The sequence below is a fragment of the Siphateles boraxobius genome, unplaced genomic scaffold (genome assembly GCF_051911475.1).
Source record: "Siphateles boraxobius isolate OS27281-9 unplaced genomic scaffold, OSU_SipBor_1 1, whole genome shotgun sequence".
In the NCBI taxonomy this organism is placed as follows: domain Eukaryota; kingdom Metazoa; phylum Chordata; class Actinopteri; order Cypriniformes; family Leuciscidae; genus Siphateles; species Siphateles boraxobius.
The window spans coordinates 14,400,022-14,426,491 of NW_027508699.1; the positions used below are offsets into that span (position 1 = coordinate 14,400,022).

At 40.8% G+C, this 26,470-nt stretch overlaps 1 protein-coding gene across 5 annotated transcripts in view; it reads right to left on the reverse strand.

Annotated features, from left to right (window-relative positions):
• Positions 1–26,470, reverse strand: part of ptprfb (protein tyrosine phosphatase receptor type Fb) — a 225,132-nt gene that overhangs the window by 24,405 nt on the left and 174,257 nt on the right. For all 5 annotated transcript variants that reach the window (XM_077221244.1, XM_077221240.1, XM_077221241.1 and 2 more), the window contains 4 exons: positions 24,316–24,397; positions 13,677–13,904; positions 6,507–6,667; positions 1,984–2,096 (listed from right to left, as the gene is read on the reverse strand). In XM_077221244.1, the coding sequence (XP_077077359.1) occupies positions 1,984–2,096; positions 6,507–6,667; positions 13,677–13,904; positions 24,316–24,397 (584 nt within the window). The remainder of the gene's footprint in view (positions 1–1,983; positions 2,097–6,506; positions 6,668–13,676; positions 13,905–24,315; positions 24,398–26,470) is intronic.

Here is a 26,470-nt window from a genome sequence, read left to right on the forward strand (position 1 = left end):
TATCTATCTATCTATCTATCTATCTATCTATCTATCTATCTATCTATCTATCTATCTATCTATCTATCTATCTATCTATCTATCCATCTATCTATCCATCTATCTATCTTATAATCTATCTATCTATCTAGCATCCATCCATCCATCTATCTACATAAAGTTATAATAACAAAATACCATGATCACAAAGTACCTGTAACTGAAGTAAAACCCCTATATTAATATACAGTCACATAATTTGTACTCATAAATAACACAAAAACAACTCAAACCTGTGTTTCAAAATTGAATCAAACGTTGAAATGTGAAGTGTGCTTGTCGCCACTCTGCTGCCATATGAAAACCGCTGGCTGTGGCAGCGGGGATTCACGGTAAGAGAGCTGTATGGCTGTTTTGCTTGTGGTGATTATGTGCTCTTCAGGACTGAAAGGGTCTGTAATAACCTGGCTCGACTGCCACCACTCAGCTATTAGAGGAGAGAGAGGCAGGCCTGACATTTTCTCTTAGTGTCACAGATCTGCCTCTCATTCACCTTGGGAATGGAAAGCAGTATGGCTAATTAACAAAGAGGGGTTGAAAGAGAGCAAGAGGCCTTCAGGTGAATTGAGTCCATATAAGACACTCCAAGGAGATGGGACAGTGAGTGGAGAAACTGCAATAAACAGCTCAATTCAGAGCTACCAAAAGACAAAGGGTACCTTCAATGCGATATGAAGCAGAGCGCTTCATTATGCTTTTCTACAGCTTCTGCTTATTCAGTATACTCACACTGAACAAAGTCATAAAACAGTACATCTGTTTTCACACAAAGATGTTAATTAAACAAAAAAAACTTACAATATTTTAAAATGAAGAAGCTACTGTATAATATAGAGCTGCATGATTTTTTTTTGTTTTGTTAAAGAAACATCGATTCTGAACAGACAACTAAACAAAATGACATGTAATTTACAAAAGGTTCTGACAAAATGTTAATTGCAGTCTATTTAAAAATATATATTTAATTATTCTGAATAAATTTTTTTTTAAAAATTGGTTTGAATAAATGATTCAATGGCTCACTTGTTTACTTACTGGATGATTCAGCGTTTTTGAACGTATCTCTTAAATGAAGGATTCAATGACAAAATAATTTAACAGTCACTTGTCGCCACCTACTGGTGTAATAATGTAATTAATAAAATATCTATTTGAAGCATCAAGTTACTTTCAAAATATGATTTACTCTATTTTGATACCTTAGACATCAATGTTTATGATTCTTGTAACAGAAAAAAATGAATACTGTGTGCTTGAAAAGACTGCTTTTAAAGCTGTTTCAACAACTGCTTTCTCTGGGTCAGCGGCAGCGTCAACACAGACTTGTATGTTAGCTGTATTTGTCAAAGGTTTAATAGACATAGCAGAATCGCTGTCATTTAGGAATAAGACCGCGAGGTGATTTGAATCGAGGTTGCGATCTTTTAGCAATTAATTGTGCAGCTCTAATATATAATAGAAAATAGCTTATAAAAAAGCTTTTATCTGGCTTTCAGATGCAGTGTTATGACTGAAAGCGCCTCCTCTCATGTGCTGTGTTTACGGGTGTGGTGGGCGGGCCGTGAAGATTTGAAGATATGCACAGCAGTGACAGATCGTTCTGATTACAAAGACACTGTCAGTTCAGTCAGCGTTGCGCATACACATCCTGTTTATGCTAAATGACACATTCGGTGGCATATGCTGACGCGTGTTTGTGCACCGAGAAAATAATATCAGGGTTACTAAACAAGATACAGATGATATACTGCAATGGATGATGTGGATGTATTGTGTAAGGTAAAGAAAATAAAGATTGAATTTGTGCATTGTGCATATGGTGATAGACTTAAACATTACACACAGAGTCATAAGAAGTGTACACGTGCATATGGAGGAGAACACATGGGGCTCTGGCAGACTGGTAGTGTGTGTCTACAGTACATATGGTGTACGATGTGTTACCTGGTGTCTGGTAGTTGAGTCTCCTCATTTCTACAGGATCAGACGAGTTGGCCAGAAGACAATCCTTCACACCACTTGAGTGATCATCTTTAGGTAGGGGGGATGCCCTCTTCCTGTAAGAACAAAATGAGTCAGCATGAGTATGGCTATTGATTCATTCAGGCCACGACACCCTTACCAACAGAGGATGGCCTGCAGATTTAAAAGATTCCGAAAACAACATAAAATAAATAGTTTTGAGGGATGGGACAGTGAAATGTGGATATTAGCATCTTCATAATAAAAGAACATCAATTAAACACCCTTGTAGAGTAACATTTTGTGTCCTGTGCTGACAACTCAACACATGATTTGCAACATGCTAGTCTAGAAACTGGACAAAACATTTAGTCAATTGTATTATACAACAATGTTAAAAGGTTTGGTGCCAAAATGATATATAAATAAATATAAATAAAATTAAAAAATGTATACTTTTATACAGCAAGGATGCTTTAAAGTGATCAAAAGTGACAGTAAAAAATATTATAATTTTACAAAACATTTCTATTTCCAACTTTCTTTTTGAACTTTGTTCATCAGAGAATATAGAAACACTACATCACGGTCTCCACAAAATTATCTAGCTGCTTTCAACTTTCTTGGGCATCAAATCAGATAGGATCAGGTGACACTGAAGACTGGAGTAAAGGTGTTGAAAATTCAGCTTTGACATCACAGATGTAAAAAAAAAAAAAGTAAAATATATGGTGAAGAATAATATTTCATGTTATATTACATTTTTACAGTATTTTTGACCAAATTAATGCTCTGGTGAGCAAAAGAGACTTCTCTCACCAACCACCAACTTTTTAACAATACATTATACTAAATTAGTATACTATCTTAAATTATAATATAATTATAGGAGTGTTAGGAGTACACTGGCATATAGATGACCTCAAAGCTAATAGAGGTCAATTACAAGTCGCAAAACTCCAAATTTGTTTTCACGAGGTCTTTAAGACAACATACTAATCAGTCTAAAAAGCACGAGCCTCATTTCCTGTTAAAGCTTCGTTGCTTTTAGAGCACATTAGGATTTCCCTTAGGGATGTGAAGGGGTCACGGTGATCTGAAATAAAAGCCAAATAGCGTGTTTGTTCAGCGCCTCGCTCGATTCTGTTAGCAAGCTCACTAAATATTCAGGGTGCGACGCTTTTGTTTGTGGGGAAAACAAGGCGACTAGGTAATTAGCACATCAGCTGGATGGCACAACACCGGTAATTACGCCACTGTAGCACCTGCACTCCCGAGCACGCTCTTCCAGCAGGTAAAGCTGTCGCGCACACACACACAGACACACACACACATGGAGACGCAGAACATCTGTCAGTGGAAACCCATCCTCAGACACATGGACACAAATCCCCAACCAAAATGGAAGAGCCAACTGCACTGGAAATTTCACATCTCACTGCACTCAATTTGTAAGGTTCTGAGCACAGTTTTCTAGCTTTAATAAAGCCTGAATAGCTCAAATGAGGCTGACACCAGAGAGGCGGGCCGCACTGAAGGGTTTTCAGCATATGCCACTTAACAGAGCCGGGCGTATAGCATCGCTAATCACTAGAGCGCTGGACAAGTAGCCCCTCACCTTCATTGTACATACAGTAAGTCTCAGCACGCTTCAATTATTCAGTTTGGAGTTAATACATATACACCAGAGGCTAAAAGGATCCATTGGTACTGGGTTCAGCATGAAACGCTAAGATAAAAATAACAGAAAATGGCCATTTTGCTCTGGGAGAGAGCGTGTATATTTTGTACATTAGCGGGTAAGAAGGAAAGAAAAAAAAAGAAAAGAAACAACAGTTCGGTGGAGGGAAATGTCAGCTTTGAAGACGAGAATATTTCTATTTCGGCAGCCGCCGGGCTGGCATTTCCTTTACAATGGGCCATTCAGGGCTCAGGTGAGACAGCAGAAAGGCTGACTGCACACGCTCAGTCTGAGTGACCTTCATGAGGAGGTGAAGGATCAACACGGCAAAAAAAAAAAAAAAAAAAAAAAAAAAAAAACGAAAAACATCCCCAAAAATAAAACATCACGATCACAACAGCAAAACATGCATCACTGAAACGACGTAAACCCAATGGACTGGAACTTTTCAAGGGCAGCAGGGTGTGAGGGTGAACTACAGGCAATCTTTATTCAAAAAGGCAATTACAGCCAACATCCTGTTTTGGATGAACTGAACTGATAGTCATTCAAAACAACATGATAATGAACAGTAATGTGCGGCCACACCTTTAGACCCTGCAGCCTGTGAAGAGAAATGAAAACCATGAAAAAGACACCTGGCCATAATCTGAAGGTACCTACCTCTCCTGTTTGCTGCGTTTGTATGGAGTGGAGGAAGGAAGAGACATGTGATTAGTTGCTGTCAGACACCAAGAGACCCAACTGAGCTGTGCGGCTAATCTTGCGTTTCAAAAACGTCTTTCAGAAATCAGACTTTGTGTTTGAAGATGGTGATTTAAAAATATGTATTTTTTATTTGAATAAGTACTTATATGGAATGACTGACTGGCACAGCCTCAGCCTTTGCTTCAGCTTAGGTAGCTAGGTTATATATCTCTTCTGCCCACATCCAGGGGTATAATAAAAAGTGTAGAAGACAATGTCAAATTTTTATTTTTTTCATCTTTTTTATGACATTACATATTATAGACTGCTTCAATTTATTTACAAACACATATTCATATATTTGTACCATATCGGTTATCGGCCAATATTAAACTTTTTAACATTTTTGTTTTGAAAACCTTGTCTTTTTCATCTTGTTTATCTAACGCAAGTATTATCCACTGGTTCGGTTTATATACAAACACATAATAATGGGGATTAATAATATATTGGTACCATAAGTTATCAGCCAATATTAGAGTTTTTTTCATTATTATTTTTTCTTGTGCTGAAAACCTTGTGTTTTTCCATCTTTTTCATGACATATTATCCACTGCTTCAATTTATAAACAAACACATAATCATACGGTGGCAAAATATATCGGTACCTTATCTTATCGAACGATATTATAGAATTATTTTTATTTAATCCCTTATTTTTACATTTAGATGACCTCATTTAAAGCATCTAAAACTCAAACTAATAATTTAAAAACACCATTAAATGTGATCTTTCATAAATCTCAAAACACATTATAGCTCTGTGATGTTTAAATTAGCTTGTAGCATTTAAAACAATTCATTTTAGTTTTTTAGTTTTATTTTTGATTTATTTAGACAAAATGTTGTGGAATTTTAATGTCATCGACCACAACATGAAATGATCTGCTTATCGGTATCAGTCAAATATCAATATAGTGCATCGCTACATTAAATGTTCATTTTCAGCAAAGAATCAAAAAGGCTAATCTCATTTGTGATGGGATTTTGCATTAGGGCATCCGGCGGCATGACCACCTGTTAGCATCAAACACAATATCGCTGTCAGTGTGAACAGACATAAGAGAGAGAAAGTTAAGGCCAGCAGTGAAATAGACCAGTTCTCATTCCTGAAGCATAATAATAGCCGAGCTACTCGCTGGACTATCCGGCTCGCAGCCGTGGCAGTGCAAGATGACAGCTTTTAGAATAGCATCAGCAGGTTGTGGCGGCACAGCCACATAACCGCTCGCCTGCCGAAAAACCGAAAGCTGACGCTGCCATCCTCGCTCGGGTCACTATTTGAGTCACTGCAAAGCTAAAAGAGTCCTGCGCCACCAGGGGGGCTGAAATGGTGGATTTGTGTCGAACGTGGAGAAAATCAGAGCAAAACAAACGCAAGGTCTGCTCTGAAGTAAGGGATTTTACTAAGACGGGCTTGAGGGAGTATAATTCAGTACTGTATAAGCATTGTAAATGGGACCACCGGGTCATGCCGCGAGCTACATGTCTGCCTTATTCGGCTGAGTCAAGATGTCATTATGAATAATGTCCTCCTTTTGTTCTCTCTGTGGGAAAGCTAGCTAAAATTAGCCACATCTTGTTCCGTGTACAAAGCAGCCCTGAATTCAGAGTCACGCTGACGATGATGCATTTGATGCATCATGCAATGCATATGCATATGCAATGATGCAAATGCAAAATACGGGGTGCATTTCATCTAAAATCAGACTTTCTCAGAGGTTGATACTTTGAGAGAGTTGCTCTCAGATATACTGAAAAAGAAAAGAAAAAGGCTGGGCTCTCATAACCCTATCAACAACAGTGACAACTAGGGCTGTTAATTGATAAAATATAGAAATAACTACATGGAATGGTGAATATTAAATCTAATTAAATCACAACTAATTAAGAAACACTTCAAATGAAGATAATTCAAACACATATTCAAACAGAAATTGAAATATGGGATCTATCTTATAAGGAGGAACGATTATAAAGGGTGCGATCGCATTTACCGTTGTTCAGTGAATGTTCACAGGCCAAATCCAGTGAACAGTGAACCTCAGAAAGGAGTGATGGGAAACCTCTTCCTCACCTCTTGAAGAGCAGGATAGCGATAACTATGATGATGATGAGCACCACGGCGAGAACGGGGCCCATGACCCAAAGCATCTCAGGCGGTTCCATACTGCGCTGCATTTGGTTTTCATCCGACACCATGATGAGGTCCGAGTATGGGCTGGCTGAGAAGGTCCGCTACAGAGAGAGAGAGAGAGAGAGAGAGAAAGAGAGAGAGAAAGAGAGAGAGAGAGAGAGAGAGAGAGAGAGAGAGAGAGAGAGAGAGAGAGAGAGAGAGAGAGAGAGAGAGAGGGAGAGGGAGAGAAATTTTGGTGTTAGTCCACAGCAACAAGATGCATAAGAGTTTTGTCTGACCTGGAGAAAATGAAAGCTTGTTTGGATGTGATGCTTCATTTGATTTACTTTAAGTACTTTAAGCTTAAGTATCTGTCTTTGTCATGACATTCTGAAGATGTCTTAGCTGTGTTAAGAACTTAAAAAACGCTTCCTGTTGTATTTATTTTGACATTGATATTATATTATATTAGTATATTTTTTATGTTAAAGTCTCCTATGCTGAAGGCTGCATTTATTTGATCAGAAATACAATAAAATGAACAACATTATGAAATATTATTACTATTTATTATTATTATTACCTTTTTTGAATAGTGTTATCAAAGATGTTATCAAAGCTGAATTTTCAGCTCAATACTTTTCAGTCTTCAGTGTCACATGATCCTTCAGAAATCATTCTAATATCTACCATGCTGCTCAAGAAACATTTCTTATTATAATAATCAATGTTGAAAAACAGTTATGCTGCTTAATTTTGTGTAAACCGTAATAAATTTTTTCAGGATTCTTTGATGAATAGAAAGTTTAAAAGAACAGTATTTATTTGAAATAGAACTATTTTGTAACATTATAAATGTCACTTTTGACCAAATTTAATGCTTCCATGCTAAATTAAAGTATTAATTTCCTCAAATTTTTTTTGAATGATAGTGTATATATTATAATTACTTTTCATTTCTGGAATCACAATTTTTATTTTCCCTCCTATTTTCTAGGAATGTATGTTGACTGTTTGACTGATTCTTTAACTTGAATTACTAAAATGGGAGAAGCAAATTTAAAACAGTAAAGTAGCATTAAAATTATTACTGTCAATCGATTAAAAAAATTTAATCGCACATTTTTCTGTAATTAATAGTGATAATTCGCACCTGACATTAAAGTTTATATTGCCATAATTTTACCTTTAATTTCCAAATTAGTATAGAAACAAAATAAAGACAGAAGCCTATATTTTAGATATTTGTTTTTGAAAGGCCAGAATTATCAATACTGCTACAAATGTAGATTTTTTCTCAATTTTAGCCATTAATTATAGGCATTCAGTATTACAGTATAATTAAAAACTATCAATTTGAACATTTATTTAAATGTTGGTTACACTTTATTTTAAGGTGTCATTGTTACAGCGTAATTATATATTTTAGTACTGAGTAATATTAAGCAAATACATGTACTTACTATTAGGTTAGGGTAGGATTAGGATTTGGTTAGGGTTAGTTGCATGTAATTATGCATAATTTACTGTTATTACTATAGTAACTACATGTAACATATGTAACAAGGACACTGTAAAATAAAGTATGACCAAATGTTTAAAGTTGGTAAATTTTTTAAAGCCTAAGGGAATTTAAAACAATCTTCACAATAAACCCTTTATAATAAATGTCACATTTACCTGTGCCTTCAATCAGGGATACATTTGTTTCCATTGGCCCAGTCAGACCAGTTCAGATTTTTACTTGCCCATTCAAAATGCACAAAAAGTTATTGTTTTCATTGTTTTTGACCCATGTAATCTTGTAAACAGTGCTTTAAGATTTTTAGGAAGGATATATAAACAGAAATTGATAATTGTTAAAAGTTATCAACCACTTCACGGTCTTCACTGCATAAATTATAAATTAAATTTATTTTAAGTTATTCAGTCAAGAGCAGTGTGTGATTTTCTCTATTTCTTTTGTTCTTTGATTACCTTAATGACAAACAGCAGCAGGTTTATTAGGCTGCTGTCACTTTAAGACATGCCACACTCTTTACGTTCATTAAGACTTTGCATAATTTTTGTGTTTTTGTCCGTTCAAGCGCCATCTGAAGAGGGTTTCTGTGCGCACGAGTAGTGTGTCACACAGGCAGGAGATTCATAGATTTCTCTTTTGTGTCCTATCGCACTTGAATGGTTTAAAAGCATTTGCATGAATAAGAGCGTGATCATGTATTGTAACGCTAGCCAAAGGACGACAGGAAAAAAGCAGATGCAGCGTTAATTGCGCTAAATATTTTTTAAGCCGTTAAACTGAGAAAATTAATCGCATGTGTTAACGTGTTAATTTTGACAGCACTAATTAAAATAAAAAAAGGGAAAATAAAATAACCTAAAACTAGTTTTACATGCACATCCTCACATCTGTCTCCATGTCAGACCAGGTTCCCTTAACAAGACTCCTCTTAACCCCTGCCATACACACATTCACCTTTGATTAGCATAAGTCATACCTCTGAGTACATGTGAACATGTAGAGGAAGATACGCACAAGAAAAGAGGAATTTGTGTGAGAAGAACATGGAGAGAGGACCTGTGCACCACCCCCTCCCTTGCTCTCTCTCTCTCTGTGGCTTTGATAAATGGAAGCTGAGGAGAGGAATCATATCCTCTTCATTAGTGCTCAAACCATGGTGATAGTGAGCTGGCTGGAGGGAGGGAGGGAGTGACAGGAAGAAAAAAGAGCCAGTGTGAGGGGACATAAATGAGACATCTCCCTGCTGTGCCCTCTTCCATGCACGCGCCATGGGACAGGCTCGAATTTTGCCACACAAACCGCCAAGAAACAATTGGGAAAAAACCAAAAAAAAACATGAAGAGAATGAATGAAAAAATGAAGGTGAGGAAAGATGGGCCTGCCACTTTCAATCTCTTATTCTGTGTTGGGAGAGGTCATCCAGATGGACACTATTTCCCTGAAGGCCAAAACCCCCGTCGCCTTCCTCTCTTTCTCTATCTCTCTTCCTTCCGCTTCATCCTGTCACACAGAGCGGGGCACCATAATCCGGATCACTTCCTCAGCTCAGCTTGACTCATCTAAGAGCGCACAGATATTAATTGAAGAGATAAGCAGGATATTAGCTGGAGGAGAGTCACAAAGTCGTCGTGTTATCGCACTGGTCATATGACAATCTCACTGTTAACGTGATGCTTTATGTGAGCGCAGGCGGTTATGTGAGTGCAATGTACTAGAAATGTATTTTTTAATGTTTATTACTGTTAAACTGCTTGCTTTTAAACAATCTATTTTATGAAGTGACATGACCTTACTGGAGTGCTGAATTGCAGAGCTCATGCAAACATCCACATCGCTAGGATCAGTTGCTTTCTTAACTACCGTTTTCTCACCGCGGTCATTTTTCTTGTGTTTATTTTGTTATTGAAAGGAAAGTGCGCAGTACATATTGACATATTCATCTAAACAGCACTCTCAGCAGAGTGGACAGCGTTAGTATGTTCGCTAACAGTAAACCGCTGCTCACTTATTTCAAACAAAAAAGAACTTTGCCGTGAGTATATCAGGGCCTTTACACTGAAGCTAGTTGTTGGAACCAGTTTCTTCCAGTTTAAAAGTTGCTTTAACCGATTTGATCTTCCAGATTAACATGTTTGTCCACTGGTAATCTAGCTGATCAACCCATCAACACAAACTCAGACCAGCTGGAAACCATATAAAAATAGCTACCACACATTGTATACAGTCATGTGGCGCAGGACCATTGTGATTTTGGACCAATGAGAGTTCTCTGTGGGCGGGGCTACACAGAGAAACAATGCAAATACAGAGACCAAAAAAAATGCCAATTACACACTGATTGTCATGGTCAGTTAGGACAGAAATTAGGATTAATATGGAAGACATTTCATCGCTTGTTATAACACGTCAGCCAGTTAGGACAATGTGTAAAGTTTTACCAGGGTAAAAAAGATCACTTTCACCCTATCAGGGCAAATCTCACTAAAAATGCTTCATAAATGTCTAGGTCACATTTCATTCCCCCAAAAATAATAATAAAAATAATAATGATAATCATTAAACAAAATAAAAAAAATAAATCTAAATAAAAATAAATAAATAAATCAGAGAAAGCAAAGGCACTTTCTATATAAACTAGAAACAAGTATTCTGTGATATAAACTTTTGCTCCAGCTTCTGTATTTTGGTTTTATCTCGAAGCTCTGCATTGCAGGATTGTGAATATTATTGGTTTCTTCATGATAAATTGCTTATGATTTTCCTCATTTGCAAGTCCCTTTGGATAAAAGCTTCTGCAGAATGATGAAATATAAATGTTAAATGTACAATTAGCCACATTACTGGACTACATTAATGAGAATGACATTTTTCACATTACAGTAATGAGAATTCGAACATAAATGCCAATCTTAATAGTCCTAAAAATAGGCCTCTTTTTCATATAATAAAATATGAGCCAGACATTTCTTTGTGAGAATCACTCATCAAAGAGATTCAAAAATCTAGTTTTTGTTGTTGTTGTACACCACGGTGCAATCCGTTTTCTGACGCTGTGGAGGTGAATGAAACGACAGCGCTCAGCTTCCTCCGGCACTTTAACACAATTTGAGTACGATGTGTTAAAGGCAGTTAATGTCACTAATGTGTTTCACATTTCCAAGGAGAAAAAAACAACAACACAAGAAAGCTGAATACTAACTAAAGCAAAATCCATTGAGCGCATAAGGATGGGCTCGCGTCCTCAGGCAGAAGAGGAGCGGTTAACGACATCATCTCAGCGCTGGGGTCTGCTAATGTAAACACTTTATCTGGCAGATAACAGCCTGGCCGCCACAGGCCCTCCTTCCTAACTTTACCAGCCAGCTGACGCTCTGTCTCTCTCTCCGTTTTGCATTTTTCTTGCGCTTCTTTCTTTAAAAGCTCACTGCTCTCTAACGCTCTTTTTCTTCTGGACCGCTGGAACGGCTCTCTTCCTTTCAAACATGTCGAAGCGCTGTCTCTCGCTCTCGTTTAACATTACATCTTAACCTTGCTTCTCCGCACTTGCTTAACCAGATTCTGTTTACACACTCTATCTAACATCCGATTTCACACTCCTCTGGGCTTGTTTATGTGCCTCGAGTGATGCTTGTACACAAAGACATTCTGTTTTCTCCATGGACATCGTGGTTTACTGGTCCTCAAGATAAAAGGAGATGCTCATGGATGTCTTTAGCACGGCTGATTCTCTACTTATAATTGCTAACAAAAAATGCTAATTTAGTAATATCATGAAATAAATCCATTGATGAAACTGAAGTGAATTAAAAGTAAATTTGATTAAAAAGGTATTGATTTTTTAAATTGATTATTTTGGGAATGGAAATTGTTGATTCATTCGGTCACAAAGTCAACAGGCCTGTTTCAAGTATTACATAATCTGTTAGATGATTCAACAATTTTTTTTATCCATTGCAGGTTAACATATAAAGTAAATATTCAAGGCTGAAGAAGAGGAGATGACAAACATTTCACTTACTTTAGAGCATATTGAAAACTCTTATCGACTTTCATGCTCAATGAATAAATAAAAAGTAAAAATCAAGACATTACAAAGTTAGTTTAGTGAATGCTAAACTTCGAATTAGTTTCAAATGCTAAAGGTTGGGGGTTGTTGAAATAGTACTGTATTATTAAGCATTACAAAAGTATTAAGTAAAAATATAAGTATTCATTTTTAATTTATTTTTAATATATAGTATATAATATCTAAATATTTATTTTTTTAAATATAATTAATGTATTTAAATAATTTAACATTTATTTGATATGGTCACATTTTTGGTCACATGGTCACATTTTATTTTGTAAATTTTGTGATTAATTGAAAAATCATTTTACCCCATCCTAGTCTGTATTTTCAATCCAAGTCCTATAGTTAATTTTAATTTTTTTATATAATTATTTAATGCATTTAATTTAGTTGATTTATTCATTTAACTTTAGTTTAAAGTTAAATTTCAAAATATTATTATTATTATTGAATTGTATTTGGAAGCATTTCATTTAGTGAATTTCATGATTTACTGGAAAATCGTTATTTTTACCCAGTCCTAGTCTATAGTTTCAATCCCAGTCCCACAGTTTTTTTTTGCAGCTTTTCAATGGGATTGTGTTTCTGTGCTGAGCACTAGGCTTCATGTGTTCTAAAGGCCCCTTTGCTGGAGCTCAGCTCATTTCCGAACTGTTCATTCATTTCCTATGACAGCTCCGCAGCGGGAGAGCTACTGGAGCGCCGGATCCGAAGGGCGCAGCAGCGTTAGATGCTGAGCATTCTCTGCGATACCATTCTCTAGCCACCGACAAATGGTTAGTCTTGTTCTTTTGAACCTTACACACCCCAATCTAAAGTTCTCAAACCATCTGTGGGCTGGTTTAATCTTTATTAATTAAAGAGGTGTCCAGGTAACGTCTCCGAAGTGAACGTGAAAGTCCGAGTGAACGACTCAGGACGAAAAGGTTGACGGTTAAGAAAAGGAGGGGCAGCATGGCCTTTGAAGTGCTGAGTGAGGAAGTTGTCCCCCTTTTCTCATAAAGCATGGTGGACAGATTATTGCCTAAGCTTTAGGAATACTTAAGAGTCAGCTTCAAGGGAATCAGGAAAAGCCTCCGTGCTCCCAAAGCCCTTCCACGCAAATCCATTCTGCTGCTCTTTCCACAGAGCCGAGATGGAGGAGCTCAAAGTGCCAAACTCTGCTGACACTATCATGAGAGGAAATTATGAATATTTATCCAACTGGTCCTCTGGTGGTCTGGGCTATAAGTTTCAGCGATGATTACTTTCAGGGCTGTGAGGGTGTGGAGTTCGATTCTTTGATTTGTTTGAGAAGCAGATGGAAAAATGCTGAAGGGAACCGGCGAGGCGTTTAAGCTAATGCTGGTTCGACAAACAAAGCTTATTGAGCTTTGCTGCTTATTAGTTCAAAGCTGTGGCAAGACTCACAAAATAACTGCTTGTGTATCTGCAACTCGTACTGACATTTTCGGATAAGCTGAAGATAAAAGACGGCAAACATACAAATGTACATGTGGGGTCACCCATGTAGTAAAATGATTACAAACTGTAATACCTGCTTCTCATTTGCAGTAACAGGGTATTGGTCCTTGAGTTCGGCCATGACAAAGCACTGGTAGTTTTGGCTGCTGGAAAGGGGCCGGTTGTAGAAGCCGGAGTACGTATTCTCGTCACCCAAGATGAAGCTGTCTGGGAGGGTGAGCAGCTTTGCGGCGATGTATGGCCTTACAGTGTCCGAGTGACGTCGTCTCCTGAGCAGAGCTCCCTCAGTAGACTCCAGGAGCTGAGGAAGGGATCGGAGACAGATGAATTAGTACATAAAAGACACAGGCTCTCAGTGTTGTGAGGGAAACTAATGCTAAGTTGGTCAATGCTTTTATTTGAATTGCCTGTGAATGTAAAAGCATTCAACTTGCCAACTTCAATGGGCTTCTCTTTGTGTTCGTGATGCAAGATTGTTTTTTAATGTTTTTGAAATCTCGTAAGGTCACCAAGGCCGCATTTATTGATTAAAAACACAGTAAACAATAATATTTAGACTTTTTTTCAATTTGAATGTTTTAAAAATGTATTCCTGTGATGGCAAAGCTGAATTTTCAGCATCGTTACTCCAGTCTTCAGTGTCACAAGATTCTTCAGAAATTATTCTAATATGCTGATTTGCTGCTCAAGAAACATTTCTGATTATTATCAATGTTGAAAACAGTTGTGCTGCTTCATATTTTGAGAAAACTATTTTGTTTCAGGATTCTTTGAAAAATATACATCATGCGCCCTGCCCACACTTTTAGATACTCTTAAACAAGACCTTGATTGCAAAATTTAAAATATTGTAATTAATACAGTACTCCAACTCCTCAACTTCAACAGATTTCATTTTGTGTTAGTGATGTGAAGTCACTAGCCCATTTCACACAGCAACAGCATTCTGGCTGTTTACCAGTAAGATACCAGTTACACATCAGCTTCAAAATACGTGTAAATTCTGTGATGTCATTCATCGGAAGTGATCTTTAAACGCTGCACCATTGTCTTCACCCCACCCCCGCATGAGGAGGAGCACTTTGGTTTCACTATCTGTTCAATTTGACAAAAAATGTTGACGTCGGAGTGAAAGGGATAAGCGGATGATTAAACAGAACGCATTGTTGCTCTTTAAAAAACGAGACGTGCATAATAGTCATAGACTTTAAAAGAATAAGGACGTAGTGTCCGTGATGACATCCGTGGGTCTCTGAAGAGCATTTTTGAAGCCCAATGTGGGCGGAGCTTGGTATCTTGGTAGCACGTCACTCCCGGATAAACGAAAATGGGCAAAAAAAAAACAGGATTAGCTGAGGTGACATGACGGCTAACAGACACCAGACAAACGGCTTGTAGTGACAGCAGCGGCAATCCACCTGTCACTCAAGAGGTCACGCCCTTAATTATTCAGAACTTTAAGGCTATAATTATAATTTAAACTAGGGATGCACCGATATGAACATTTTGGCCGATACCGATAACCGATAATTCTTTACATTTGAAAGCCGATAACCGATATATTGGCCGATAAATCTAAATTAAAAAAATGTATATACTTTGATAGCCTGTATACATAAACAAAAGGCTCACCATTAAAAGCCTTGTCTCAAACACTTTTAACATAAATCAAACATATACAATACAGTACAGCCTAGTTTGAACCAGTGTAAGATTCCTTAACTTTTAAAATAAATTTTACACTCCTATGGGCAACTTTCTTTATTAAAAAAATGGTAACACTTTATAATACGGTTTAATTTTGTTAGCATTAGTTAGCATGAACCAACAATTTTATAAGACATTTTAAAGAAAGTTGTATCTGTTAACATTAGTCAATGCACTGTGAACTAACATGAACACACATATTTTATTAACTACTATAACAAAGGCTATTGCTCTCTGTTAGTTAATGCATTAACAAATGAGACCTTATTGTAAAGTGTTATCAAAAAATCTATTGCCTAACAAAAAATAAAATACCTAAATAATGCAAACAAGTCATTGGATAACATTGGGCTGCATATAAAGAAACGAAATGGATCAATAAAATGGAATCGCCTCTGCACGGACAATAAGGAAATTATTTTTATCAAACCATATCGTTGATGAAAATAATACGAGAACAAAATAATGGTAGTTATTAATTATAACACAATATTTTTGAAAAAAATTAAAAAAATTAAATATTACAGTGATAGTAAAAATCTTTAATAGCTTAGTTACTGTTTCAAATTACATTGCTGTGTGAGCTGCACGCGCTGAAGCTGAAGAGAACGAACGTTAAACCAAATCGCTTTGCTAGAAGGTTAATCAACTCAACGGTTGCTGAAGAATGCAAACCCAAAGAATTTACAAATTTATTACAATAGTGAATACAATTATAATTATATGACAGTTCCAATCATAGCTTTTAATGTTTTGCATTGTTGTTCAATCTGCGCGTGCTTAAGCTGAAGAGAACGAGCACCGGGAAACTGAAGAACTTTTCTAGCAGGCTGTTTAAATCCACGAAACGCATCATATGTGAGATTAATCAGATATTTATTTTACATCAACTTTATATTACGACTTATCTGCACAAAATGACGTGAATGCACAATCGAACTTGTGCTGGTCACAATGTTGTAGTAATCCCTGTTCTGGACGCGCTATTCCCACAACAACGCGCTGAAACACGGCAACTAAACCCAGAGAATTCACAACGTTTTATTACAATAGTGTTCTCATTATAATGGCATGTATATGACAGTCCCAATTATAGTTAGGAATGTGCATTGCTGTTTGAGCTGCGCGCACGCTAAATAGGCTATAAAGATGATCACCGGTACAATGAAGCGCTACTGCATCATTCATTAACTCAACCAAACGCATCCTATATTAGATTAATAATATAGGATAATATATACAATATATATAATAATACAGATATATATACACAAAATAAACATATTACAACTTACAATGGCACAGAATGCTGCGAATGCTGAAGAGAACTTGACTATGCTTGTCATGAAGGCTTAACTCCATAGATGCGCTCTTTCCACAACAACGCGCTCGTCGCGCTGAAACACTGGCGAACAAGAATTCACAACATTCTTTTACAGGCGTTTTTATTATAATGTTATGAAGCCTATGTGACAAATTTGTGCTGCACATGTTGCACTAAACTGTATCTTCCTTTTCGAAGTGAATCCAATCATTCAGAACCATCATGGCGAACAGCGCGCATCTCTCAACTGAAGTAAATAATCTATTATCTATCGGCTTTGATATATCGGCCAAATTTTCTTATCGGATCGATAACGATAACATCAAAAAAGACCATTTATCGGCCGATATCGATATATGGTCGATATATCGTGCATCCCTAATTTAAACGGATGAGTTATAAAAAAATACACCCCCCTTCCAGTTGTCATGAAGTTATATAGACCAAACCACTTTTTCCACCTGGCAATAAACACATATTTTTCTGCTGTAAAGTTGGGCATATTAACATTGACTCTCTTTTGCAGCCTGTCCTTAGCGGTTAGTCGATTAATTTGCAGTTTAAGTCACTTCCGAGTTGGTTTCATGGATTGGATGAATGGAAAAGAAGGCTGGTTCCCTTTCAGTCGATAACGTCGGACGTAGTCGACGCCGACTGAAATGGGATCTCGCTAGAGAGCCTGTCTTCTTCGAGTACTATTGAACGAGCCAATGTAATTGGCGTGCGTGATTCGCATCACACACTCCGCCCCCGCGGCGCGGGTATAAATACGGAAGTGGATGCACGCACTAGTTGCCTTTCGCTTCGGAGCCGATCGTTTGATGTCTCTGAGAGTGCTGTTGTCTACAACGAGCGAGTGTGTCGGTGTTCTTCAGGAAGACTCTCCCAGTGCTGGTGTTCTACAGCGCGAGTGCAGCGGTGATCGCGAGCTTTGAGCTCTCAACTGCTGTTTTAACAGCAACAAATTTCTAAATGTGTGTGTTGATGGCTGGTTAGAGGGCGGAAAAGTGAGTGCTTCACTGTTTCAGTTCTCTGTTCAGTGTTGCCGCGGTCATTCCCCTGTGTGCTCCGGCACTGGTGACGGTCCTATTTTCTGAAAGAGCAACACGGGTGCGTTTGCGTCTTTTTCAAGATGTCATTCCGCCCGTGCGTTTCTGGGTGCGGTCGTTCCCTGTCTCTCTCTGATGGTCACAACTGTTGTGTCACGTGTTTGGCTTACAGCACGCTGAGACAGCTTTTGTGGACAGCTCATGTTTTCACTGTGGGAACATGACTGTCGCAGTGTTGAGGGCGAGACTCGCCTTCGTTCGCGGAGAGCGAGTCCCCATTACCATGCCCCACCCTCGGGTGCTGTGTGGGATGGGTGACCGGAGGATAGTGTTGGATGTCCCGCCCGGTAACCATTCCCTGTGGGCTCCTCACTCCTCCCTTCCACTGCAACCACTGGAGCCTCCTGTGTTGTCTGCTGGTCCATCTGTAATGGGTGGGCCAGCGGTTTCACTCGGGGCTCCCCTGGAGGACAGGACGCCGATTGCAGCATCGGAGGGTGAGCTGACTTCTAGAGATGATGACTCGGCTGCATTGTCTCCCTCCGGGAGTTCAATGTTGCCCGAGCCGGATCCAGAATTATCAGCTATGCTGAAACGGGCCGCCGAGGCTGCCGGGCTCGAGTGGAACCTCCACCGTGTCCCGTTCAGTCTCGGTTGGAATCTGGAGTTTGGTATCTTGGGGCGGGCCACGCTGGTTCTCAGCTCGCCGCCCCAGTGCCTTTCTTTCCCGGAATGCATGGAGAGCTTATCAGGTGGTGAACAGCATCTTTCTCTGCCAGAAACTGCCTGAATAGCTTTTCCCCCCTCATTACCCTTGATGGAGGAACGGTGAAGGGTTGCGAGGTGTCCCTCCATTGGAGCGGTCTGTCGACACAGGTGCACCTGTGTCCGGCGGCCGCTGCCTTTTGGGGGGATCCTCGTCTCCCCCCTAAGGCCTGTGAGTTTCGTCTGTTCCGACGGGCAGAGCTTACAAAGCCTGTGGGCAAGCCCCTTCCTCTTGCGTGCCATGGCGTTGCTGCAGGCTAGGGCACCCATGGCATGCACGAGGGTAATCCAGACCGTGCGCTCATAGGTGAGCACCGCACTGCATCCGACCTCACCCTCCGGGGTACGGGTGTCGTAGCGTGCGTGATCGGTCTGGCGATGTCCACCTTGGTGGTCCAGTAGCGCCTTCGTTGGCTCAGCCTGGTTGGTATGGCGGATGCGGACAAGGTTCGGTTCCTGGTCTCCCCAATTTCCCAGGTTGGACTGGTCGGCGACGCGGTGGAGAACTGCATCAAACAGTTCTCTGCCGCTCAAGCGCAGACGGAGGTCATCCGGCACATCCTGCCCCGGTTGCCAGCTGCTGCCTCCACCCGCCGCCGGTGGCAGCTCCTCCGCCTGCTCGTCGCCGTGGGCGTTCTCCGGCCGCCGCTCCTGCTGGCCCTCCGCAGCAGCCTCCACCCAGGCCTCAGCATGGAGCCGGCCGCAGTAGAGACGCCCAGCCCGCTCCAGGCGCTGCCAAGCCAGGTGGCAAGCGACAACGAAAGCATTCCGGAGCGGGCCGCCCAGGAATGGATGAGATGCTCTTGGAGTGGCACGATCACTCCCTCCCCCCGGGTGAGGGCCGGGTGGAGCCTTTGTTTGTGTGTGTGTCTGTTCCGCCGCTGGCTCCCTAAAAAAAAAAAAAAAAAAAAGAGCGGAGCAAGCGGTACCCACACTTCAAAGAGAGAACAATTTCATCTGTTCCTGGGTCCCAAGAGGGCCAGTCTGGCGGGTGTGACCCTGTATAGCCTTACACCCCTCAGCTCCCCCTTGGTCGCCAGCAGGCAGCTTGGTGCGTTTGAGGACCCGGTCATCCGCCTTCTCACGCGCCCCCTGCCGCTTGTGGAGACAGGTAAGTGTTGCACAGCACACTTTGACCTGGAAGACATGTGCTTCAGATCTCTACCTCCCGCACCGCAGGCCATCCTGTGTGTTGCGTCTAAGGGTGGAGTATCAGTACAGTGTCCTTCCCCTCGAGTGCTCCAGAGCCCGTTGGGTCGTCAGGTCAACTGGAAGAGAGTAGTCTCGCCCACGGGCTGAGTATCTCTTTCTTAGTTTTGGAGAGGTACTCGGTCCAACATGTCTCTCCAATGAGAATGTGTTCAGCTGGTGTTGAAGTGAGAAAGGGTCCCACTGAAAGAACTTTCAGAGGCTCCTGGGGTATATGGTAGTCGCAGCCTTTGGCTTCCTCCATATGTGACCGCTTCAGCGCTAGCTTCACGATCGAGTCCCGAGGTGACCGTGGCAGAGCAGCTCACCCTGTGTGACTATAGTTCATCCCGGTCTGCTGCCAAACCCTCTTCAACAGAGGGGCCATGTACAAAGGGCGTGTTTTAACGGGGGCCTGGGCGACCCCCGACTACACGGGCATTCGTGCCTCGAGTTGTTGGACATTGCGACCGTTGCGCAAGCTTCCCCTGCATGTCACAAACTCACCCGTCACCTCCTCCTTGGAGTCAGACGCTTCTGAGGGCGCCTTGTTCCACTCCTCCCGCTTACTCAATCGTGCCGCCATCGAGCCTCACGACAGTTATAGCCAGGGCAAGTGGAGACTCCATCCCCTGGGTCCGGCTGGGTCATGACCATTCCGGGGCCGCTCAGTTGCCCCCCTGGTTTTATTTTTCCGCCAGTGTTTGGGTAAACCGAGCGGACTACCCTTGGACAAACACTGGGTCTCAGCTGCCCCAGGGGCCCGCAGAAATGCGTTTAACCCCAGTGAGCCTTCTTAAAGTGACTGCGACTCAGGGTCGCCTTGCGCCTGCAAGTCAGTGAAATCATTACTCTTCATGTTGAGCAGAATTGCTCCTGAAACTCAGTGAAGTTCATCGCACTCAGGTGTTGAGCAGCAATGCTCCTGTAGCTCTGTGAGTTCATCACAGGTAGCTCAGTGAATTCGTCACACGCAGTGCTGAGCAGAAATGCTCCTGGTGCTCAGTGAAGTTCTTCGCACTCAAGTGTTGAGCAGAAATGCTCCTGCAGCTCAGTGAGTTTATCACACTCAGGTGTTGAGCAGTAATGCTCCTGAAGCTCAGTGAACTTGTCACACTCAAGTGCTGAGCAGAAATGCTCCTGTCGTTCAGTGAAGTTCTTCGCACTCAAGTGTTGAGCAGAAATGCTCCTGAAGCTCGGTGAGTTTATCACACTCAGGTGTTGAGCAGGAATGCTCCTGAAGCTCAGTGAACTTGTCACACCCAAGTGCTGAGCAGAAAATGCTCCTGAAGCCCAGTGATCTTCACATGTTGTGTTGAGCAATGCTCCTGTCTTTTTGCGCCCGTCGCTTGCACCTACGTGCCAAGTCAGGAGAGGAACAGGTCTTCATAGTTGCCCCTTATTGGCCCAACTAGACCTGGTTCCCTTCAACAGCCTTCCTGACTTCCCCTGAAAACTCTATTCGGGGACGGGGCACGATGGCACACGCGTTCTTCCCCCGGAGACTCCGGGCGGTCTTACATCTGAACGCGGAGGTTCAGGTGGCTATCACAAGAACATGTGATAGTTACCATCACTTCTGCGAGCACCCCCTAGAATTGGGTAGCGTGCTTACGCCTTTAGAAGTGGAACCTAGTCGTTGAGTGCGTCTTCTCTCCAGAGGAGATCCTGAAAGCTTTCGATCACTTCAGTGCTCTCTTTCCTGCAAAATGGGTAGCAGTAGGCTGTTTTCCTTCACCCTCAAAATGATGTTGCCTCAGTGTTTAAACGACGCTCATCGTGTTGCAGAATTATGCAAAAGCACGTTCTGATCGTCAGGTTCCTGAGGAGCAAGGTCTTGTAAATCCTTGTGTCCCTCTTTATCCTCTTGGGCCTTGTCCCTGGTGCGACTGCACTGCAGAGACCGCCCCTGAGCCACTGCAGGCAGTGAGTTAAAAATCTGTTATATCAGTTCTCCTGCTCGCTTGGTCTCTACTAGAGGGTAGGGACTTGCTCGCTTTCGGTCAACGTATTGTGCCTGGAGTCTGGGCCGGCTAACTCTCACAAGCTGAGACCCCGGCTCGGATTGTGCCCAAGGTTCCTACCTCTCCCGTAATGGGAGCAGGTGGTGAGCCTGCAAGCGCTGCCCTGGAGGAGGCAGATCCAGCCCTGGCTTCTCTGTCCGTTCGCTTGGACGTGTACAGAATGCAAGTCATAGACCTCAGACCAGCTCTACAAATAACTGTTGGAATTCAGCAGAGAGGGAAGGCTGTTTCCATGCAAAGTTGCACTTAGTGCTTGCCTTCATTTCGGTGAAAATTCGGGATGCAACATGTCCACTTAGGTGTTGAGCTCCTCTATGATGAGTGTAAAGTGCTCCGCCTGGGCGTTGACGATATACTTTGCTAAACAGATTCTAGAGTTGGGGGCTGGACGACACCTAGTTGAACCGCTGCTTCCCGTGGGCTCCCTTCTCATGAAGCCAGTTTCACCGTGAGCCCGGTTCAAGTGTTGGCTTGCTGCGCCATTCCCCTCCTATGGACTGGATACGTGCGCCTTTCTACTCCAGTTGAGTTCCCTTAAAATTGAACCCTGTTGAGTTCCTCCACACCCCTCCGACGTCGGACGTGCGGAACGTCTGGTGTTAGGCCTACCACTCGTAAGCAGTGTGGAACCTGTGTTAGGCTGGGTCCGTATGTTGCGGTCCCTTCGGTGACCCCATATGTGTATTCTTCCACGATACGGCTCCCTGCGGTGAGCCCGTGTCTTCCCTCGGCAGAGTCTCTCTGCCGTCACTGTCCGGTATGTCTCCCCCCGTCTTAGGCTGGAGCCACCCCAGTGACATTCCATATGTTAGACTGCCCGGTTTCCGCCCAGTTCATATGTGTATTCTCCACATTTCCTCCCTCTGGGTTGGATGTGGCTTCCGCAGCGTCCCTTCCTTCCAACGTACGGGGAACGCTTTCCCAGTGGTCCTGTAGGAACAGCAGTGACTTCCCTGGCCTAAGCCCTGTCCTTCCCCGCCTTAAGTTTGCGGGGGCATCAGGAGGCTTTGGTTTAGGCACTGGAAGGTGGCAGCGTTAGTGGCGTGTTCAATGGTTGATCCCATTTCAGTCGGCGTCGACTACGTCCGATGTTATCGACTGAAAGGGAACGTCCTGGTTGCGTATGCAACCCACCGTTCCCTGAAGGAGGGAACGGAGGACGTAGTCCCCTTGCCACTACCGCTGGACCACCGCTGACCCCGGGTTACTCTCGACTCCTCAGCGAAAAGCAACTAGTGCGTGCATCCACTTCCGTATTTATACCCGCGCCGCGGGGGCGGAGTGTGTGATGCGAATCACGCACGCCAATTACATTGGCTCGTTCAATAGTACTCGAAGAAGACAGGCTCTCTAGCGAGATCCCATTTCAGTCGGCGTCGACTACGTCCTCCGTTCCCTCCTTCAGGGAACGGTGGGTTGCATACGCAACCAGGACGGTCTCAAGCGCAACACGTTGAAAAAGCTGTGATACGTAGTTAAAGATGATCACCTTGCGCATATTTAAATAGAAAAACTGTTAAAAAGCTTAGTGTAAACAGCGCTGAGTAATCACGTCATCTCCATAATAACTCCATGATTACCGGTAATTTACCAGTATTCACTTAATTTAGTTTACCAGTAAAGACAGTATGTGTGAAAGGGGCTACTAAGTGCTACTTAACTTGTTTGGCTTCATATTGTCAAAGGCAAAAATTTTGGGTCTCTCTTCATTACCCACAGTTGTACTGGTGAATCCGAGAGCGAATATGCCTCGTCATATTTTCTTGTCTTTTCACCGCATTGTACTGCTGTCTACTGGAAGTGACAAAGCCAATGCTGCAAATCCATTTGTCATTTGTGTCAGAGCGCTGGAGTATTTCAGAAATAGAACAGGAGTAATAGACAGAATTACTGATTATAATGGGTTCTAGGGTTTTGGTATTGAAGTAGATTCATGAAGGAGATTGCTGGTTATATCAGAAATGTACAAAAATAAATGCACAAAAAAATTACATTACAAAGTCCAGAAATCAATTTCAGTAGTACATTGAGTTTAAATTTAATGACATAGAACGTTTAATGTAATAGTTTTATCCTTACATCTAATATAATACAATAAATTGTTAGTCTCTATAGAGTATTTACATTAGTAGTAAATACATATGTAGGTCCAGCACCATATCCCCTCTTATTTAACACAAACAACTGAATTGCTAATCAACAAGAGATGTTTCTTTTGTATTAGGTACATCCATGCCGCGAGATGTTTCAAAAAGTGGTGGGGGCAACATCGACCCCAGCAAAAAGTGGTGGAGACATGTCCCACCCATCCAACCCGCAAATTACGCAATCCCATTTATATAATGAAAAATATCATAAATGTGTATAAAGAATATATTTTTTGAAAATTTGATAAATGTTTATTAAATTACAGTAAGACATACAAACGTGAATCGTAATTATTTGATTAAATGCAGCCTTTGTGAGCATAAGTGACTTTCAAAAACATTACAAAAACTTTTAAATAGTAGTGTATAAAATATATATTTTAAAATGTAAGAAAAAATATTGTATTAATTTTCAAAACCCATGATGATGATTTCAATTTCCCTGATATTTCCAGGTTTCTCATGACTCATGAATACAGTTAAAAACAACAGAACAGTAATAACTCACCTCATCCAGCTCCATCTCATCAGGATTAATCCAGTTACGAGATGATGTAGGAGACCCGGGCACGACCACAATGTAGTAACACCTATGCAGAAAACAACACTGTTAGCATGTAAACTTTTAATACTATCAACTCTCAAGTGCCACCATTTAAACCAGAAAGATTTGAGCTGGTGGGAATAAGAAGCGACCCATTCCAGGTGTGTGAATGCGTCGAAACACTAATGACTTGCTTTCTGAGTAATAACTTCAGTTAATCTTCTCAACACTAGTGTTTTTTAACCATCAGCTCCGTCTTTTAGAGTGTGAGGGAATGAAGCGCTCACGAACGAGCATAACTTTGGGAGAGTGGCACACGGCTGCTCATAATAAGACTGGAGCCGAGGCTTTAATTTGGCCGGTCTCTGATACGAGAGGAATTTTCAAAATCAGCTCCAAGAAAAACTCTCTCTGTGCTTCAGAGCTCCGGCATTTCCCGGAGAACGAAGAGCTGTGTCTGACATGAAATCCCACATCAATCAGCTCTACTCCAAATGCCAATCTTCTCCAAGACTTTCTCATCCTCAACACTCTGGTAATCTTTTTACCAATCAAAAAAGGCACTCCGGAGCACAGACCTGTTCTCCTCCAGGGATTGGCAACAAGGCACAGTTTTTTTTTTTTACCACACTGCACCAGCTCTGACTTTGTCAACGGCCAAAGAAGCCAGAGAAAAAATAATCTCCCGGTTTTGCGATTCAGTAGCAAATTAGTTTAATTTCTTTTCAGGGAACATAATTAGCTGTGGAAAAGATTGACTCCGAAACAACATGTTCCTCTCAGAGGACAAAAACAATCCACTTTTCTTCCATTACCTCGTCATTCATGAAAAATTAAGTGTTGAAAATGACATATAAAACATTAGAGGCCTTTCTCATGCATAAATTATGACGACACATTTAAAGGCCTCCACCCATAAGCAGGAGCTCCTGTGAAGAGCACTCAGACGTAATGATGGGCTCTGTGTGACAAGAACATCAGAAACAGAGCAGCGTGTCTACTTTCTACGAGCAGGATGTGCTCATATCCCAGGGTATCTGCACACTTTTTAAAGTCAAATTTAAGGCTTTTTGAGACCTTTTTAAGACCTGAAGAAATCAAAATTAATACCTTACATTAGGGGTGAGCAATATTGATAAAAATATGTCTCGATATTTTCAAAGTTTTGTTGATTATAATTAGATGATATTTTACTGATTGTGTTTGTGTACTGGTACCATGGCTGGTTTAGGCCTGTTGTTGACAGCTGACTCACGAAGATATTCATATTTTTCATGTTCACAGCAGTGACAGAAATTATAATTTTTTTATTAATGGGCAATATTTGCAACCTTAAATTGATTTCCAGGGCCATTTTCACCTATATATAAACTTTTTTTGTTTTGTTAGGTATGCATCACCTTTTATGTCAAATTCTAACATTCAAATTAAATTATATTATATTATAAGATATATTATAAGAATAATAACCCGATACCACTGTTACCAGTTAAAATAAATCATTAAATCAAAAGCCATCTTTGCAGTGCAGAGGTGACAGAGAAGCAGCATCAGAACTGGCATTAATATATTTACACTCCATTTACAATTGCATAAATAAAGCTATGAGATAGTTGTTTTTATTCAATATTTAAATATGAACCGATTTCTAATTGTAAGATTTTAATTAAAGGATATTTTAAATGTGAAACTAAACTAAGTCACTGTGTTAATATTGAAAAATGGTTCATTGAATCGTTAAAATGATTCGTTCAAAAAGCAGATTTCAGTCAAAAAAATCATAGCTGTCTGTTGCATTGAGACTCTGCTACGGTTTCATTTTAAAATTCTCGTCGGCGAAATAAAGGGAAAACAAACTATATTGACAATATTGTTTTATGTACCTCACAATGTTCATTTATTGTTCATTCAACTGTTATATAAAATAAATATCACATTTGCTATTGTGCATGGAAAAATGGCCCTCTTGCTGATGTGATATTGTATGATAACAACATAATATGATATAAATATAAGACAAAAACTTATTTAGGGACATACCTAACTGCACTGACACGTCACGCAGTGAAAGCAAGCATGAGAGACAAATGTGATGTCAGCTCGCAGTGCCAATGATTAC